The 19,351-nt window shown below is 33.4% G+C and overlaps 3 protein-coding genes across 6 annotated transcripts; 1 reads left to right on the forward strand and 2 right to left on the reverse strand.

Moving 5' to 3' along the window:
• The first annotated feature begins 4,770 nt into the window (after positions 1-4,770).
• LOC105639679 (NAD(P)-binding Rossmann-fold superfamily protein) lies at positions 4,771-7,173 on the forward strand. Of its 3 annotated transcripts, none has more exons than XM_089719111.1 (6): positions 4,771-5,402; positions 5,672-5,760; positions 5,853-5,931; positions 6,026-6,119; positions 6,199-6,315; positions 6,606-7,173. In XM_089719111.1, the coding sequence occupies exons 1-6, from the start codon at positions 5,267-5,269 to the stop codon at positions 6,784-6,786; spliced, it is 696 nt and encodes a 231-aa protein (XP_089575237.1). In that variant the 5' UTR covers positions 4,771-5,266; the 3' UTR covers positions 6,787-7,173. The 3 variants fall into 3 exon arrangements, with proteins under 3 accessions (XP_089575237.1, XP_012079198.1, XP_012079199.1); XM_012223808.4 differs by having other exon boundaries at positions 4,779-5,111; positions 5,253-5,402; positions 5,672-5,931; positions 6,204-6,315; XM_012223809.4 differs by having other exon boundaries at positions 4,780-4,966; positions 5,253-5,402; positions 5,672-5,931; positions 6,204-6,315.
• Positions 7,174-8,552: 1,379 nt separating this feature from the next.
• Positions 8,553-12,801, reverse strand: LOC105639678 (SAP domain-containing protein). Of its 2 annotated transcripts, none has more exons than XM_037635719.2 (10): positions 12,630-12,801; positions 12,407-12,546; positions 11,881-11,998; positions 10,710-10,771; positions 10,571-10,622; positions 10,355-10,460; positions 10,039-10,137; positions 9,827-9,956; positions 9,101-9,747; positions 8,553-8,949 (listed from the first exon to the last, which is right to left on the reverse strand). In XM_037635719.2, the coding sequence occupies exons 1-9, from the start codon at positions 12,743-12,745 to the stop codon at positions 9,239-9,241; spliced, it is 1,332 nt and encodes a 443-aa protein (XP_037491647.1). In that variant the 5' UTR covers positions 12,746-12,801; the 3' UTR covers positions 8,553-8,949; positions 9,101-9,238. The 2 variants fall into 2 exon arrangements, with proteins under 2 accessions (XP_037491647.1, XP_012079197.1); XM_012223807.4 differs by having other exon boundaries at positions 9,031-9,747.
• An 873-nt stretch (positions 12,802-13,674) lies between these two features.
• On the reverse strand, positions 13,675-19,072 carry LOC105639677 (CDPK-related kinase). The gene is made up of 11 exons (XM_012223804.4): positions 18,134-19,072; positions 17,369-17,499; positions 17,181-17,222; positions 16,904-17,012; positions 16,142-16,220; positions 15,747-16,043; positions 15,558-15,670; positions 14,899-15,006; positions 14,759-14,821; positions 14,499-14,666; positions 13,675-14,206 (listed from the first exon to the last, which is right to left on the reverse strand). Exons 1-11 carry the CDS (start codon positions 18,773-18,775, stop codon positions 14,066-14,068), a joined length of 1,893 nt encoding a protein of 630 aa, XP_012079194.1. The 5' UTR covers positions 18,776-19,072; the 3' UTR covers positions 13,675-14,065.
• Positions 19,073-19,351: the final 279 nt, after the last annotated feature.

A 19,351-nucleotide genomic window follows, 5' to 3' on the forward strand; every position in this document is an offset into this window, starting at 1 on the left:
AAAAACTCCAAATACAAAAACAAAATAATAATAACAATAACAAAACCAAAAAAGGATAAATCTATTATAGAAAAAAATAGATCTGAATTAACTAGAGCGAACAAAATATTAAAAGCAAAAAGAAATGAAAACGAAAAGGAAAATAGAAAATAGGAGGTAGGGGTTACCGCTGATAAACAACGATAGACAACAGTAATCATAAAACAAAACTAGAGTTAAAATACTAGAGAGAAAATTGACATTTGAAAAACCCATTCGAAGCACAATATTAACAAGAATGTTGTGAAACTGACTACACCATTTTCTACTTCTGCCAAGCTAATTCTGAACTTATGATTGATAGTAAAACGAGAATTTGCATGCAATCACGTGTTTTAATAAATTATTAAATGTGCTCTAATCCAAATAAATTTCATTTGGAAGATAATTTTGAGATACGATTAATTCTTTAATCAAAATCGATATGTATTTCTTCGAAGTTTTAATGGTTAGTAAAAATTCATAAAATATATAAAATTAATTTGTATCAATTACATAGAATTATTTTGTCTTATTATATTTAATGCTCTCTTTGACCAATAAGTAACAATTAAGAAACCTTCTTTTTCATCCAAAAAATTTTGAATTAGAAATTGAAATTATTTGATTTTTTTTTTTTATTTTACTTAATAAATTTATTTAACTACAATTGATAATTATAAAAATTTATTATTTTGGCTAAAAAAATTAATAAAAGTATATGAACTCCTTATTAGTGTTTGATGTGACTTCTTTCGTATAGATTTAAAATTTTATTTTATTATATTTTAAATAATGAGATGGGTCACGGAACGATAAGTTTCTACAAATCAATTGAAAATGACTAAATTTTTAATTTTTTATTTTTTATTTCAACATTTTTAAAAAAAATTAAAGACGGTATAATCAATCTCCATCTTGTTTTGACCCGTACACATGTAATTTATTTTTCATATAACAAAAGTTTCCACTTAATATATAATGAAAAAAATATCATTAATTTAAAGTCACATTTTTTAAGATAAATTTGAAAATCTAATTATAAAATTTGAAGAATATATATTCTTAAATTCTTTTTTTATCAACCAACATCTAAAGTGTTATATTTACGAAGAAAAATTTCGATTTCAAACGTCAAACAAACTCATAATAAAATAGCCAGATTGACATCTAGTAGAGTATTAATTTAGGAAATTACCATTATTTATTTTTCACAACAAATTTTTAAATCTATATATTTCAAAAAAAAAAAATAAATCTAGAATTTCATGTACAATAATTAAATGATGATTCCAATCATGAGATATAGTACCAGCATGATAGCACAAAGAGTCGAACTTCAAATTGTGGTAGTGAACAGAACATGTTCTCATGTTAGAATTGTGCTAGTGGACGAAATAAAATAAAATAAAATAAAATAAATTTAATCAATTAATGGAGAAGTGAAGAATCAAGATATATACAAAAAAAGGGCCACTCCAAAACTTCCACATTATTCTGGTCCCATGCTCAATGATTGAATCTCTATTTTCTTTTTTTTTTTTTTTCAAGCAATTGATTTTTCTTTCAAATAATAATAATAATAATAATAATTTTCTACATGTCTCGGGATTTCGAATTCTTTATAACCTAATTACAAATAAAATTTAGTTAGATGTAGTTCACTTCCGCTTATCTAATTACCTATTATGTTTATACTGAAATATATTTCTCATTCATAAATTAATAAAGAAAATATTTAACTATAAATAGAAACATTGAAGTTAATTAAATATAAAATATGGTATGTAATTTTATTGTTAAATAAATGAAAAACAATAACTTCAATTTAAGATTTAAAATAATAGAATTGTGTTAATTATTTTCCTAAGTTTATAGATTAATTTTTTTTTTTTTAAATTTCAGATGATCTTTTGGTTGGGAAAATCAATGATGACAGGGAGAAGGGTATCTTCTCTACTCAGTCAGGAATCGATCATCATTGCAGTGTAGGTGGAGTCCTTATCTAATATCTTAAAATTCTACGTATGAGAACTTAGAAGAATATATATTGTAAGAATCAAAAAAATCTATGGCTACTTTTTTTTTTTTCCAGAATGGGAGATTGTCGGCAATGGAAGTGAATAGGACATGACCAAGTTCAGAAGAAAAGGAGGGATAAATTAATAAATAAAAGAAAACAACATTTTATTCTGTTTGGTTAGGTAACTTGCAGATATGACGGAATCAGACAAAAAAAATTAGGGGAACGAAAAAAATTCAGAATTTGGAGAGCAAAAATGGAAAATTTTCATTATTTTATTGATAAAATTAAAAATTTTTAATATTTTATGAGGTAAATTTTAGATTATGAGGAAAAGGGCAGCTGCTAAACCCAGTAGCTGATTAGAAATAGTATTTTACTTTTGACTCCGAGAGGTTTAAATTCTTGATTTCCTGTTTAAATATTAATAATCGGCTTTCAGGGTTTTGACAAAAGTCTATTCTTGATTTGAGTTGGAGACAGCACAATATATGGCTTATTTAGAAAGCCATGTAAAGAAACTTTCATTTCTTCACCTGAGTTGAGTATTCCAGTCCATAGTCACTCTCCACTAGGGAAATCAAAAGGCCAAAAAAGCTGTGATGCAAAACAAAAGCCTGCTTAGAATCAAAAGCCTCTTTTTAGGGTTCTTTGCCTTGTTAGTATTAAATACTTTTGGCAACTTGCCTTGTCTCATTCTTTCTTTCTCATCATGTTCATGTGCATACAAATTTGACTGCGCCTTATGGATCTATCCTTAAAGGCCCCTCAAAAGCATTGGAGGACTTGACTTCACAAATTATTTCCCTAGATGAAGAAAAAGATTTGATTGCTTCTTCAGGCTATCTTGATTAGAAGGAGGGAATTGCTTTATTCCTGGTGGTTGGAATCCAAGTTGATCAAAGATTTACAAACAACTGGAATCGCTCTATTTTCTATTAAAAGTTTACCTCCTTTTATCTACGGGCAGGCAGATGTGTATGATAGCAGGGAGTTCTTCTTCCTTAACTAAATTTGTCGAGTTCGAACTTTAAAATTTAAATACTCAGAAGAGAGTGCTTTATCCCTTTTAAACCTACCCAGTACAAATTAGATATAATTAGATCTATGAAATTAATTCAGATATCTAATGATTTAAACACCAAAAAAAGGTTTACCCTTTTACATTAACACCCTAATTTTGTCCTTGTGAATACAAGATAAACATTTGATTATTATACTATAAGTCTAATGTGACATATTCTTTGAGGAATATTTTGTTTTTTATTATTTGATTTAAGGCTAAACTTGGATTAATCAGAAATTTAAAATCTTAGAATTTGTCCAAAACTAGGACGTAAAAAGCTTGGAGGTGAAAATTTTCTTAGGGGTATATTCTATCTTGTTTAGCAATCAATAGTGTTCATGCTTAATTAAAGTGAGACAAATTGCAGACAATTAATTAATTAAATGCATATGAAAGGTATATATATTTTGCACTATTTTTTCTTTATTTATTTTTATATTATTCCTTTTGCTAGAATTGTGTCTCTTCAAATTATTTTAATAATTGGTTATACATTCATGAACTGAAGTGTCGTGGGTTAGCCTATCCAACATGCTTGTGGTTTGTCCTATTTACATAATTAGATTTGTTGTTTAACTTGGGATGTTAGCCCCCGTATATAACTAAAAACAAAAAAAATAAAAGTATGAAAATTCAATTTTCTCGTTTTTTAGGGGCTTAAATTTAATGGAAAAGTTTAGGAGGGTAAGTTTAAATAAATTCTATAATCTTATGGACTAAATGGACATTGGAGCCCTTGCGGCCCCTATATTTCCTGTTATGTCTCTATATAAGTTGTATATGTATGACGTTTGATATTATTAATTTAAAAAAAAAGGGATATATTTTTTATTTGTAGTTCCATTCCATCCCTAATTATAATCGAAGATATTGTTATAAAAAATTGAAATTGGAGTAAGATCGATAGAAAGTTCAAAATAGTGTGAAATTATAAAACCTGCAAATTTTGGAGTGGTCTGATACGTTAAATCAAGTTTTTATACAAATGAAAATATTATTGTGACTAATTCTTGGTGATTTTAAAGATAAATTTCTCATAAAAAAAGAAGAGCATGCATGTTCCCATGCATCAAATAATTGTCAATTAATTTCAATGAGCAACGTAGAAAATTTGGTTATTTACATAGTTGCATCATGTAAAATTTTATTTAATTTTCACTTGACAATCCTAATGATAAAATGTCCCACTCGGAGTACAGAATTATATGTAGTTGTATATAATAATTTGTAATGCAATTCATGTCCCTATCGTTCAATTAATTCTTTTTTTTTTTCTTTTTTTTTTCTTTTTTTGAGAATAGATAGATTGAAGGATTTGAATCCCTGCCGTTCAATTAATTCTTTTTGTTTTTATGTTTAGATAAAGAGTGATATTCGTTCCCTTTCAAAAAAAAAAAAAAAAAAAAAGAGTGATATTCGTAAAACGTTACTTTTATCGATAACGTTAAAAGAAAAATTAAAAGTCTTGTAATTTTTTTTTATTTATTGGGTCCCGTGGACCTATATAATATTATGAATTAAACGTTATAAATAACTTTTTTTTTTTTTTTATTCGCCAAATCGAAAACACCAATCAAAATGCTAGTTGGCAAAAACTTTTTGTAATTTAATTTCCTTTAAGAATTTCCGTCGCAGTAAATTATTGAAGTTGACAGAATTAAATACGTCTTTATTTCAAAACTTAAGTTTTCCTTTTACCACAGAGAAGGGCGAACTCTCTTAAGGAATGAGAATTTTACAGGAGACAAGAGAACGAGACTTTAATGGTAAGGGATCAGGTGGAGAAGACAAACCTAAGAGAGAGACAGAGAAGATATAAATAGAGAGGAGGCAGCACTGGAAGCTGAGCGTAGCTTAAGGCAAGAATGCCTCTTGCAAAGGAGGCAGCGACTTAGACAGCCACGAAGGAGCAATTTTCCTTTCTCTTTTTTATTTTTTATTTTTTTATTCATATATGTTTCTTGAATACTATAAAATCACAAGAACTTTCTTCTTCAAGAAAATGTAAATACTTCTACAGCAATTCAAGAACGGCAGTTCTTTTCTGGAAGTTCTTACATCTATATATATATATATATATATATATATATTTACTTATTTATTTCAGTTGATTGAGGTAGGAATTAAAGAAAATTAATTAATTAGGTAATTGAGCCAAGATGAGGAGCATGGCAAGCTCCGGCAGTCCCAAAGGCATCGCCGCCATTGTTGGTGTCGGACCAAAGCTCGGCCGGTCCATTGCCCGTAAGTTCGCTCATGAAGGATACACTGTTGCCATCCTTGCTCGTGACTTAGGTAAATTATGATTCTTTCTTTCTTTTATAATTATCTTAATTAACTTCTAGCTAGGAAGATAATAATAAGAGAAAAAGGAGTTCTTGTAATTAATTAGCATTATTATTTTTAATTTTATAGTTTTCTTGTAATTAATCAGTCTACTGCACTTGTTTTTTCAAGATTAAGTCTACTCATTAGAAATTTTCCAGATTTTGAGCTACTAATTAATTAATTAGGGAGAAAAGAAAATAACAATAATAATAATGAGAATAATTATGGATTTGTAGGGAAACTATCAAGATTTGCAGATGAAATAGCAAGACAAGAAAAAGCTCAAGTATTTGCTATAAGAATTGACTGCTCAGACTCAAGAAGTGTAAGAGAAGCATTTGAAGGAGTTCTTTCACTTGGGTTTGTAGAAGTACTTGTCTACAATGCTTATCAACAGGTTTCTTGGCTTCCGACTAGTTTTTCAGACATTCGCATCGACTCCTTCGAAAAATCCCTTGCTGTCTCCTCCATAGGAGCCCTTCTTTGCGCCCAGCAGGTAATTTAATCTAATTTTTCTTCATTTGACGTATAGTATTCCAAGAAAAGTGTTTGGTATTTTATGTGTTGTTTCTGTGGAATGGAATAATCAGGTTCTTCCAGGAATGGTGGAGAGAGGAAAAGGGACAATTTTATTCACAGGATGTTCAGCTTCCTTAAATGGCATTGCTGGTTTCTCAGAACTATGTAAATTGTTTTTAACTAAATCTTAAAATTTTACAAAGTATTATATGAAAATAATGATTTTTGTTTTCTTGTTTTTAAGAACAGGCTGTGGAAAATTTGCACTGAGAGGTTTAGCACAATGTCTAGCAAGGGAGTTTCAGCCTCTAGGAGTTCACATTGCCCATGTTATCATAGATGGTGTGGTTGGTCCACCTAGGTTAGTTCATCTTGTTATTTTTCATCTATTTATGTCCAAATCTTCCTTTCTTTCTTCAGGAAGAATCTATTTGTTTAATTGACTCAAAAAGAGAAACAAAAGCTAATTATATTTTTTATTTTAATTATCACTACCATTCGTGTTTGATGGTATATATATATGGAAAAATATGAAAGAACAATAATTTGAGTTGGTAGATGTTAAGAAAAAAGAAAAAGAAAAGGAAAATGATAAGTGATGATTGATGAGGAGGAGTTAATGAAAGGGAAGGGCAAATTGGCAAATTGCAGGGGACCCTCAAGCTCCCAGAGGACGTCAGTTGCGGAACAACAGCAACAGAGCGGCGGTGGAGAGATGATGGACCCTGACTCGCTGGCTTTAACCTACTGGCACTTGCACGTTCAAGACCGAACAGCCTGGACCCAAGAGATTGACCTTCGCCCCTCCAATTCTATCCCAAGATTCTGTTAATCAACTCCTTCAATTCCTTCCTACACCACTACACCCTTTCCTTTTCTTTCCTCTCACTATCTCATTATCATCACAATTTAAGTATCTGAGTGCTCAAGAAATCAGAAAATTCCAATTTACAGAAAGTTATTATTGTTTTTTACACTGTTTTGTTTTTACTCCTTGGCTATCTATATCCCATGGAGGAATCCACTTGGAGGATGCACCCATTTGTGTCTTATACTAACTTCAAGTGGTCAGAGTTGAAAGAATTTCTTTCTTTCTTGTTCTGAATTTTCATTATCATTTTGGGTTTGGAATTGCTTATTGTATTGGGATTTGGGTGATTTAGTTTGATGTATAATGTAAATAATTGTAATATATATTGAAGTTTTTCTGACTGATGAACTGTCTGAGTGATTGACAAACCTGTTGGGTTGTTATGATATGGATTGGTATAGATTGGATGTTTAGCGGTAAAGAAGGATCCACAAGTGGTAGGGGTGGAAGGAGGACAGACTTTTTGCATGGATAGTTGAAGCACTTCGTGTTCTTATTTAGGACACACAATCCTTCCATTTACTTTTTCTTAAAATTTTTTTTTTTAGTTGAGTGGACTTCTGGTTGTCCGTCAAAAAGAAAAAGCATTGAGAATGTGCAGTGTCCTATGGGATTAATATACAAAAATATCTTGAATTTTGCATGCTATCTTTAATTTATTAATTAATACTCACTTTGTAAAATGAAAGTTATTATAAACGGCTGAAATGGAGTGATAGAGATCCTTATTCTTTAATCAAAGTTTTTGCGTTCAAATTTTGATACGAAGTTTTTTAAACACTCGGGTAAAAACGGTTTGTCCACCCTTTGAATACCACATAATTAAAATAAAATAAAATTAAAACTTAGGCATTGTTTGGTAACAATGTATCGTAGCGTTTTTTGTGGAGAAAAAAAAAAAATTTACATATTTTGAGGAAACAAAATATAATTTTTGGAAGGAAAATTTTTTTAATTGCGGGGCGGTGATCTCTCAAACATACACTTGGGTCCGCCCCTTGACAGTGTTTGCAGCAAAACGTACGTACACTTGTAGAACACAACATACAAAGCAATTCAATGGTGTTTTTCACCATTAATTATTTTTATTCTAAAGTCCAAACGCTAATCCTAATTAGGGTATATATAAAAATGTTTCGGTAAAATTATCAACTTTTGATTTTAGGTAAGATCGCAATTTAAAATACTTATTTTAGCATTTGTTATACAAAATATACTTATAATTAGGATACAGTTTTCATTTATATCACCTTTATAAACAGTTTAGTGATTGAATACCTTCTTAGCTTGTAATATAATAGATCATGGAGCTCAAAAGAAATTTTAACATGTTAAAATACATATATTTCTTAAACATTATTTTATAAATTATAAACTTAATTAAAAATTATATAACATAGAATAAGAGGGTATAATTGTAACATTACTATATACCTTTATTCAGTTTTTTATTAGTGTCTCTTAACTTAATTTCTTATCAATCAAGTGTCCAAATTGATGAAATTTTTTTATATTTAGATAACTCAAATGAAATTTCTTATTAACTATTTTACCTCATTTCCCACTTCATGAATTTAGCAAGATTGATGGACCATTAATTAAATAAATAAAATCGTATCTTGTTTTGGGAACAAAAATAACTGTATTTTGATTTTGATTTTATGAACATAGAGTATAATCTTTTTGTACTTTTATATAATGTAACCAAACATAATTAATTATCTTACTTTTCCTGGAAAATTTGTCTTTTTATCTCATCGAAAAAATCAACAGAACTAAATGCTTTTACAAATAGGAAATGGATATATGACATCAATGCACCGACTTTTTAGTTTTTAATGTCAGAAGTGAAAGCTCGTAAAAGTTATACTTATGGTACATATGAAACAACAGGACAGAAGACCTCCTGGATGCAAAATAAAAGCGACCTTGTAGATAAGCTCTCAAGGTTGGTGTAAAAGGAGCACAGCTACAGAAGAAAAACAGTGAAAAGAATATGTACCGTTTGATTTTGGCCTGTGGATGACAAATATCATCAACTGCAAACTCAAGGCCATCTATTTACCATGTTATTGTCAAATTAACTCCAGTTTGGTAGTCTCCAGCATCATGTATTCCTTCAACCTGAAATCAGAACCAGTAATTAGCAGATGAACACAAGAATTTGTGTTATTGGAGTTTATCATCAAAAAGAGTCAGAATTACCAATTGAAACGTCCCCTTTAAAACATATTTCAGCAAATCACTGTAGGAAACTACTACAAGGCATCTTCACCTTTTGTTTGCATCTTCATTTGAAGATAGGGAATACTTCAGCTTTTCTCTGTCTCAATGATGAAATCATTGAAAATCTTTTCGTGTTCTGTCCGTACATCTCCATTCTATGTGAAAATTGGTGAAATGGCCAATCAGATCAAAAATGGTTCAAATTTCTACTTCCGAAGTTGTAGCTAGGATTTGAATAGTCATGGATGGTATCATTCCTATGGTTAATCCTCTGATGTTGCAAAGCAGGCATCACAACTGTATCAGTGTAACGCCTCAGAGGAGGCAACTTCATCATAGTTGAACTGGAGCTCATATCATAACCGGAAAAGCGATATGGGACATTCTGGTAATGAAATTCTATGTGTGATGAGCAAGGATTTTGATGGATGTAAGCATGTGAATGAGGCATTGGGTCCATGTCCGCGTTGAGGCGCCCACTTTTCAGATGCCAACAAGTGGCTTCAGAGTCAACATTGTTTCTATTCAAGTTCAGCTGTCTAGATTGTGGGACCTCTCGATGATGATTATTAGCTTTTGCATATTGTTGCAACGTGTCTTTTTTGTGGTGATAAACACACTTCTGTTTTCCTGGTTCAGCTGTCTTTCTTGTTTGAGATGGTCTTGCATTATAGGAACATTTCTGATGCTTAACACCTATAAACAAAAAGGATAATTCTTTCGAACGTGATGAAAAAACTCTAATCCTTTAAAAGAATGAGGTTCAAAACACAACCTCCATTCAAAAATCCAATTGCAGACAATTTTTTCTTCGATTTCTTCATTGCTCTCACAAGTCTCGCAGCTCTACCTCGTCTGTGCTTCTCAGCAAGGACTTCAATTCTTTCTACTTCATCATTCCAACGCTAAGAGATAATAATGAAAACAAGTAAGTCCCAAACTTTCAGTATGATAAAAGCAGAGAAACTTATCCAAGTAGCTGCTGACCTGTCTGAACGTTTTTAATTTATAGAGATTACGGCCTTTCACAAGCAAAGGAAAAAGTGGAGGCAATTTCTTAATCCCCTTGCTCCACAGAACTTCAACCTTGTATATCATGGTCACCAATCAAGTAGATAAATTACCCGGCCAATTGTATACTATGCTACTAAAAGAAAGCAATAAATGTGGAATGGATTAAAAATGTCATATGTTCGCTATTATTTAATTAATGTTTTGGGCTTATAATTCCCGTAAAAATAGGTAGCGCAGGCACCAATCACGTTGGTCAACAAAAAATTTTCACCATAAGGTTTAGCCTTACTGTAAATGTATGTTGTTGTTTGGCTGAACCATAGCTTTCCTTTACCACCCTTCCTGCTACAGTTCTCTTCCCTAGAAGATTGCCTTGTCTTGTCACTTTATCAAACCTGTTTAAAAAAAAATGCACTTTATAAAGATTAAAGCAAGTGCAGTAGACCCAAATTGAACATCAGAAAACATAGACAATGACATAACAAGACATGGGACAACAGAGTACCTCTCATAAACTTTCTGGGTGAACAGAACTACGTCTCCATTACAGACATCACCTGCTTCAAGTTACGGAGTGTCATATCATGTTCATTACAACAACCAGAAAAAAAAAAAAAAGCATAGAAATACACAATAAACTTTACCAGTACAATTCATGACAAATGATGATCTTGGATAAAGTAATTCACCGTTTCCATCCTTTATCCTGTGATGTAAACATAGATTGGAAGTTATATCTAAAAATTACTCAGAGCTACCGAACAAGGAGAGGCACATGCAGTATCATGACATGAACATGCACACACATCCATATAAGCATACAACAAGTACATATCAGTCACAATCATTAGCTAATATAATAAATAAAATAAACAGGTTCAAGCTTAACTAAAAATTTACAAACTTAGTGAAGCTCTTCAAGCTCACCTAGTATCTACAGTTTTCTAGCTGTAGGCCAAATCAATTTAACCACCTATAAAGACAATTCATCTAACCGATCCAAGGGGGCTATTTTTTGTGCTTAATAGACTTCTAACCTTCTGGGTTTGAAAAAAAAATACCTCAATTCATTGACTTTCTATCATCTTATTAAAAAGCACAAGATCTGTCATCATTTTAACTCAACTGGACACTATTCAGCTCGGGCAAGTGGAACAGTTTTTCAAATCATAACCAGATCTCACATTTATAGCACAAAGCATATACTCAGGATACAAATATGGGTCAGCTTGGTTCTAAAATGACTGAATATTCTGATAAAAACCTCAGAAGGACTAGGAACAAAGCACACTAGCCCAAGTGTGCAACTGAACAAAGTTAAGTGATGACTACTTCCAAAAGAACAACGAAAAAAAACAAAGACATATGATAAAAGTGCTTGCTCTTTGAGCTGATTTATTCTGTTATTTGTACATACGTAGTAGCATTATAGCAGTCAGCAATGGACAATTGATATGTTGTGTGGCAAGAAATGACTTATTTAAAGTTAGAACAGTCGGCAATGGACAATTGACCTCAGGTTATTAGCTCAAATGCTGACTCTAGCATATCACTAAAGCGCAATTTGTATAACTAACTATTGATTTGCATTTTGATTGCATGGATGTGAAGAGCCATGAATTCGTGAAAGCTTTTTCAGATGTGGAACTATAAGCTTACGTTCATTTTTCTCTTGAATGAATCAACCAATAAGAAAATGTGTATAACATCAGGTATCAGTCAAGCAATATGGCAATCTAAGGATGCAATAACTCCTGGAAATAATGCAAAAAATAAAATACGCAAGAATATTTTATTGCTAGAGAGACAAGTTACCTCCAATGCTCTTTAATTCTCTGTATACAAACCATCTTGGTTCCAGCTAGCCTGAGGCCATGCTTTCGTAGATAAGCTTTGCACTCTTTTAGACTTAAAGCTGCTAAATCCTTCCCCTCTGAAATATTTGAAAAAAATTCAAAGTATTTCTCACTATAGTCAATGAGGGAATACAGAACACGGTTTTCAAGATTGCACAAAAAATGCTTCAAAAAAACCGCAGGCAGGCGGCAGTAGTGAAGTAATGAAACCAAATTATTCACTGTTGTGATCACAAGATGATAAGTTACAATTCTCATGAGAATATGACTTTTGAGCTGATAAGGACATAATTATGATTCGTTTCTAACTTGAAGATAGTTTATCAGGCATAGAGTGCTGAAATAAACATCCTATACAAAATTAACTTAATGATATTAAATGAAATTAATAAAAGAAAAAGGAAAGGAAAAGAACAGATGTTATCAATTAGGTCAATGCAGATGGACACTGGGATCAAAATAAACCTTTAAAAATAAAAATCCACCTTTGAGAAGACACACGACTCTTTTGCAGAGAACCTCCTCGTTCGTGCCGTCGTTGTCGTCAATGTCGTCATCATTTTCCTCATCGAAATCATCCGATTCATTCTCCTCGTCGTCTTCGCAGTAATCACTCGAATCCCCGCTGATTTCGAAGAAAAAAATTTCATAAATCCAAAGAAACCAAAGGCTATAATTGCTTTAGTTATTGATTATGAAATATAGAACCTGACTCTTTCATCATCATCAACGTCGTCCTCTTCACCTTCACATTCTTCTTCATCTTCACTAGAAGAAGAGGAAGAGAGAGCGATGATGGTGTGTTCACGCTTCCTTTTAGTCATGTCCTCCGAGCAAGGACGATGTTGAGGTGAATTATTGTCGTAGAGGATGAAATTATGTTTTGTAGCGAGTTATTAAAATTTAAAATAAATTAATCACGCGTGGCGTTTTAGATTCTAGAGGAGCGAACAGACAGTCGTTCGTCTCGTTTTTTTTTTTTTTTTTTAAGTTCAATTCACAGACAGGACGAACTGTCGTTCAACTAACGGATGAAAAATACACAGTGCCTCGTTTAGTGAGCATAGTCGCGTTAATTTTTAGCTTCAACATAGTCGTTTAGAATTTGTCATTTTTTAACATGTCCCATGATCGCGTGACTGGTCGTTCAACTATTAAAAGAAAAAAAAAAATTAAAGACAATATTATTGCAGAAAGCATTTCCATATTTTGTTTGAAACTATTCATTGGTAATTTAAATTCTACTAATAGTATCTCAATAGTATATAGATATATATATATACACACACGGTACATTTACACATTACAAGTGATATTTGATGGTACAATTCTTTCATCAATTTCATATGTAAACAGAATTTGTTATAATGTAATCACAAGTCATTGTGTTTGGATGCCTATCAAAAAGAAACACAATAGTTATAGGAAATTGAAAACTCTCATTTTTTAGACCAAAAAACTTACCTAAGATTTTCTCACAAATATGGCATAGCATACAAACTGGTAATGGCTGACCACTTTCTTTCCTCAAAGGAGAAAAAGGAAGGCAAAAAATTGAAACCCAGTTATTTTGCTTCTGAGGAGAAAACAAACTGTGCCCGAGAGAAAATTTTTCCTTTTTCTTTCCTTTTTTAGGTTCAGTTAATCACTGGCTAGTACATTTTTTGTTAGTAGCGAAAAACTTTGCAGTGAAGTTAGGCTAGGCATAGTACAGAGCAATTGGCAATTGACAAGAAAGTACAAACCCAGAAAATGATACAATTTTCAATGATGGGCCCGTCAGCCCAGTCCATTATGTAAGAACATCAAGTGTCCGCCAAGAAGTTTGAGAAAGATTATCTCACCTGCAACTAAACACACTTGACTACACAGCTTTACAATCATAAATGCCAAAGCTTTCAATGCGAGGAGCACCAAGGTCACCAACAATTTTTTTTTTCACATTGTTAGCGCATACAGGGAGGTTGTGCCACAGATGAAACTTGTCCCAAACTCAATTTACTGCACCATGATTACGGCAGCAGCAAATATACCTTCAGGCCAGACAATCAATCTTCAAGTGCCCTCCACTCTTTTTCACAGGCCAATACACAGCTTTAAGGACATCAGCGCATCTTGGAGCTTCTAAACTAGCCACGAGACGTCTATTGAGCTTTTACAATAGTTCGGCTAGACACACCATGCAACAATTTGACAAACCCGAGGAAGCTCAACTTGCCATCTGTGTGCCTGATCCAATCATGGAGAACAGCATGTACAGGAATAGAGGGGCCTAAACCAAGTTCCTGAAGAAAGCCATAGATGAGTCAGCATTTTTTGAATGAATGAATTCATTGTCCAAGTAACAAGTACATCCAATGCAAACATATAATAATGTTGAACAAAGGGTTGAAACCCAAAGGCCAAGAGTTAATGCCCTTGAAGGTACTAACTCAATCTCATGTCCTAACCAAAGGATTCTTCTACTTTAAAAAGCTAAATCATCTTAAATTCCCAAAATTGTTGAACATAAATAAGTATCCACATATCTACGTGCCAAACATCCACTTAGTTTGAAAGGAAGAAAGATAATCATACCGATGCCAGTTCCTCAATCATAATGGCCCTGTTTCCATCCTTCTCAAAAAGTTCGTAGGCACAACGAGCATGTTGCTCCCATCTATCAAGAGCCTCTAATTGATAGACACTTGTTGCAGCTGCACAAAATTCCTCGAAGTCCATCCTTCTATACTGAAGTGCATTAAGCTGCCACAAACAACAATGCATGTTAGTTATTACAGCTGAAATTTTTAAAAGGTTCAATTTACTAAAATAAGCATCAGAGTCAAAGAACCTACAGAAGCTAGAAAATCAGGGATGCGAGACTCCTTCATAGCATCGGTTGCATTTTTCATCAAGGCCTAACCAAAGAGAAAGCATAAGAATAACTACAGCAAAATAGGTAAAAGAAACTTCCAATATTCTGACAGCAACCTACCACTTTGATATTTTCTAGGCTTATAGTGCCATTTTTGTTAGGTTCCAACAAAGCAAACTGCTCTTTCAAATAAAATAGCTCATCAACAGTTAATGTTTTAGATAGAGCCTGCAACAATGCCAACAAAGAAGTGAGAACTAAAATTTTAGGACATACCACCACAAATGAAGAACCTAAAAAAAAGGGGCAGTCAAAAATAGGTTTTAATCCAGGAAACAGAGATGCTAAAAGAAAAATAAGTGAACAACAAGATATTCATGCAGGGGAAACTTTGACGGCGAACCTCGTATTCTAATTTTGGCATATATTCTTAATATAACCACTCTGCTGCTTTTTGACAATATACTGCTTGAATGCGTAATTTGAGGCATGCAAAACTCTAGAAGGCAATTCTCTTCCTCTAGCAATGAATAAGCTTTCAAATGGAAATAAGTATTAAATATGCTACACACGTGTGATCCAGAAGAGATGATATTCCCTGCAGTGCCCCTTATTGACACTGTCGCAGCTTCTCAACAAGATGAAGGGAAAATAACACACATGATATAATGAAAGAAGTTGCAAAAAGCTTTAAAACAAATGGCAGCACTTCAGAGTCATGTTCACAGCAACAGAACACATAAAGATAATCTCATTGGTGAAGAATATTGTATACGAACCCTTAAAGCAGCTTTCCGAAGAGTTGATGATTGCATATAAGCCTTCATGAGTTTGAATACTAAAATATCCAGAGGCACTTTAACATCACTGGAACTTTTAATCCAGGGATGACCTGTAACAAATAATTGTAATCACTATTCATAAATATCAATAATAGTACAGGGCGCAACTTATGACTGAGAACTCACATAGGGCTTGGGCAGCAGTCAATCTTTTCCTTTGGTCTTTATTTAATAGGCGCTTGACAAAGTCTTTTGCCTCCAAAGATAGAGTAGGCCAAGGCGTCTCATCAAAACTTGGATCAGCTTTTAGGACAGCCCGAAAGATACCAGATTCAGTCCGGGCCCAAAAAGGACGGCTACCACACAAAAGAATATATGCAATCACGCCTATGCTCCAGACATCGGCCTCTGTACCATAAGATCTATGCAGAACCTCAGGTGCTACATAATATGCACTACCAACAATATCATTCAGTCTTTCATCTGCAAAATTAAGATAAAACATTAGGAATCATTAACTAATTCGCATATCTATAAACAAACAGCAAACTGGAAAATAATAGTACAGAGAAGGGGCAGACCTGGCCTAACAAAATCTGACAAGCCAAAATCTATGGCCTTCAATTGCGAGCTTTCATCCTTTGATGAAAACAGGAAATTCTGGTCCAGCAATTAGCTATGATTAGATAAGAATACATGAATGGTAAAAGAAATTGCAATACCATGCAGTGAGATCTCAAGCAAAATGCTAAGCAAATCAGCATAAGGCCCATGTGAGTTGGGTCATTCACCCAGCTCTTTTTTAACATTTACAGACAGGTAACTATGTGAAAAGGCATATTCTACCAAAATTCCAAAGATGGCATCAGATATTATGATTCTTTCGGCTCCAACAAAATTGAGCCCAGTCCAATTAAAGCACTATCCAAAGATGCAAGTTGGAAAAACCATACAGAAATTTTAGATGCCTCGCTCTTTAAGGGATACAAGTTCTATCTCAGCCGTTACTTCTAAAGATGCCACGATGTGCTGCTGGGGTAAATAGATGATAAATGAAACACCAGTCTTTGTCATGCAACCAGCTCTGGCCACTCATCTTTCAGTTATATTATCTTAAATACATGCCGATGAGAAAAAAAAAAAAAAAAAATCTGATAAGGTCCTAATTACATGATCATGGAAAAACACTACAAGATTTTGGCAGGAAATGTCTTTCAATGTTTCTGGCCATGAGGCCTCCCAAATAACAACAATGCCCAACCTGATACGACTTTCAATAGAAGATGCCTGGAAAGATTTCTCTAATATGGACACCATTCAGACAAAACAAGAATATAAATCACCTCAGGTTTAAGATCCCGGTGCACCACACCCTGAAGATGGCAAAATGCAACAACATTCAAAATTTGTATCAAGACAGCTTTCGCATCATCCTCTGTATATTTTCCACCCCTGTAACATCAATCAACTAGCAATTAGCAGTTGACCAACCTTCTTAGTAACTTTTTTCTCTTTCTTTAGTTCATCAACAACTTACTAAATGAAAATTTTTCCTGGAGGAAAAGGGGAAAATTACAACTGAACAGTAATGTAGCTATCACCAGGGAAAAAAAAACATACCTTAAAAGTATCCTATCTAAGAGCTCTCCCCCTTCACATAATCTGAAAGATAGGTGAAAATCACATTAAACCATCACAATTAATGGCATGCAATAGCCATGAAAACGAACAAATCAAAAGGCATCATCTATCTTGTTCTTGTGATAGAGGCAACTAATTCAAAAGAATGTGGTGTAATCAGAACTTACTCCATCACTATATAGACATTATCATGGTCTTCATATGCATCATAAAATCGCACTAGATTATTATGCCCAGTTAATGCTCGTAGTATTTTGACCTCCCTTCTCACATCCTCAATGGCAATAGCTGTGGTCATCTAAAAATAGAAATGAAAATTAAAGTTGGCACAAAACAGTGAAAAATCAGTGAAAACTTAAGCGAGAGAAATCCTACAATCACAGAACAGTGAAAAATCAGAGAAAACTTGTTTATTTTCAGAACATCGTTCAACCAGTGAAAGCTTATCACATTATTGCTTCAATGTTCTCCAACTTTCATAACAAAATATTTCTACCACCAACTCATCAAAGCCATTCCCTCACAATGGTTTCATTTCTCTTGTAAAATCAGTTTCATAAAGCTTGAAATAAAAAGAGAAACCAGATCATGCATCATCAGCAAAATCTTTACCGGCCAACCTATTCTAATAAGCATCATATGGCAACCTATGAAGAAACACTCAACTATTTTCACATAAACCAGTCAACCGGATGAGGATAACCGCTTAGAACTCCAATCTCCATGGGTTCCTAGCATAAGCCTCGTACAAAAATACTGGTTCGACATTGAAAAAAACAGTACCAAACAGATATGCCAACGGATCCAACCATCAAAATGCGAAAATCGGGAAGTAAACCGTGACTTAGTGGCATGAGATCGCTCATCGTTGACCAGCAAAACCAACAGATTTGAGGTCAATTCTCCGACAAAATCAAAACCACAGAGCATACCTTCGCTTTAGGGATAACTTTGACGGCAACCTGCTGCCCTTTAAGCTCGCCCTTCTTAAACTTGGCTTGACAAGTGTACCCAAAATGTCCTCTACCAACCTCATCTCCGAGTTCATACTTGTTCCCGAAATGCTTAGAGAATCCAAAACTCTTATCAAGCCCTGCAACCTCGGCCTCGCTTCCTTCCGGAATCGCCGCCTCATTTGGCTTAACTGAGCCATGCCGCCGTGCCAGAACTGCACGTATATGCTTCGCCGGGGACGGCGGTGGGAACGGCCGCTTGAAGAACCTTTTAGGTGTGGAATTCGCACTAGCCGCATTTGTCGCTGGAGATCTCGCCGGCGACGACTTCTTAGAGAAGAAGTAGTGCGCGGGGCTAGGACTATAAAATGAGAAAAAAGGAGACTTCTTAACGGTCTCTAAAGCCGTTTTCTCATCCTTTCTACTGTTCTCCTTCTCTTTCTCTTTCTGATCCTCATTGCTAGGGTTTTCCCCTCCATTTCCCGTGCTCGAATCCGGTTTAAGTCCATCCTTGGGCGGAATAGAGTTATCATTAGCTGGTAAAGCAGAGTTTCTACTAACAGATACAGAAGTTGATGAAGAATTAGGGTTTGGGGAGGGTTTGGAGCTGCAAAGACCCATCTCTTCGCCTCCCCAAACACACAAGGAAAAATCTGTTAAAGAAAAATTTTGATTCTTCGATTCCTTAAAAAGTTCAAATCATCGTATATAGATAATGGAACCGAAACAAACAACCAGTTTCGATTTCTAGGTTTAATATTTTTTTTCCTGCAATTTCAAATTTGAAAAAAGAAGAAAGAATTTAAGGATTTTGGGTTTATGGGAATGGAGGTTTGTCTCCGCCCTGGCTCGGAGAGAGAGAAAAAGATAGGGATCTACAGATGGCGATAAAAAGGAAACGACGATGTGTTCGCTTTTCCTTTTAGTTTATATATATATATATATATATATATATATATATATATATATATATTTATTTATTTATTTATTGAAGAACTAAAATTAATAAAAAAAATACTACTCTATATTACAACTAAATTATTCTCCAGTTTAATAAAATTAGTGAGAAAAGATAAGCTGAAGCTTTTTGTCAGAAGGTTGTGTGGGCCATGAACTGGTGGTCCGCGGCTATTTGTACACGTGGCGAGATTGCAGTTAGGTTGTTATTTGTATTAATTATTTTTATTATTAATATAA

The sequence above is a fragment of the Jatropha curcas genome, chromosome 3, assembly GCF_041381405.1.
Source record: "Jatropha curcas cultivar XTBG-Jc1 chromosome 3, XTBG_Jcur_1.0, whole genome shotgun sequence".
NCBI lineage: Eukaryota > Viridiplantae > Streptophyta > Magnoliopsida > Malpighiales > Euphorbiaceae > Jatropha > Jatropha curcas.

Bases quoted from the DNA above. Each gene is read 5' to 3' on its own strand.
- LOC105639679 (XM_012223808.4), top strand. From the start codon at position 5,267: ATGAGGAGCATGGCAAGCTCCGGCAGTCCCAAAGGCATCGCCGCCATT. The intron at 5,403-5,671 runs GTAAATTATGAT...ATGGATTTGTAG, and splicing joins CATCCTTGCTCGTGACTTAG to GGAAACTATCAAGATTTGCA. The intron at 6,120-6,203 runs GTAAATTGTTTT...TTTTAAGAACAG, and splicing joins TGCTGGTTTCTCAGAACTAT to GCTGTGGAAAATTTGCACTG.
- LOC105639678 (XM_037635719.2), bottom strand. From the start codon at position 12,745: ATGACTAAAAGGAAGCGTGAACACACCATCATCGCTCTCTCTTCCTCT. The intron at 11,999-12,406 runs GTGGATTTTTAT...CAAATATTTCAG, and splicing joins AGTCGTGTGTCTTCTCAAAG to AGGGGAAGGATTTAGCAGCT. The intron at 10,772-11,880 runs GTAACTTGTCTC...TTTACATCACAG, and splicing joins AGAATTAAAGAGCATTGGAG to GATAAAGGATGGAAACGGTG.
- LOC105639677 (XM_012223804.4), bottom strand. From the start codon at position 18,775: ATGGGTCTTTGCAGCTCCAAACCCTCCCCAAACCCTAATTCTTCATCA. The intron at 17,013-17,180 runs GTATGTTTTTTT...TTGATGTTACAG, and splicing joins TTAGATAGGATACTTTTAAG to GGGTGGAAAATATACAGAGG. The intron at 16,044-16,141 runs GTCTGCCCCTTC...TTAATTTTGCAG, and splicing joins GTCAGATTTTGTTAGGCCAG to ATGAAAGACTGAATGATATT.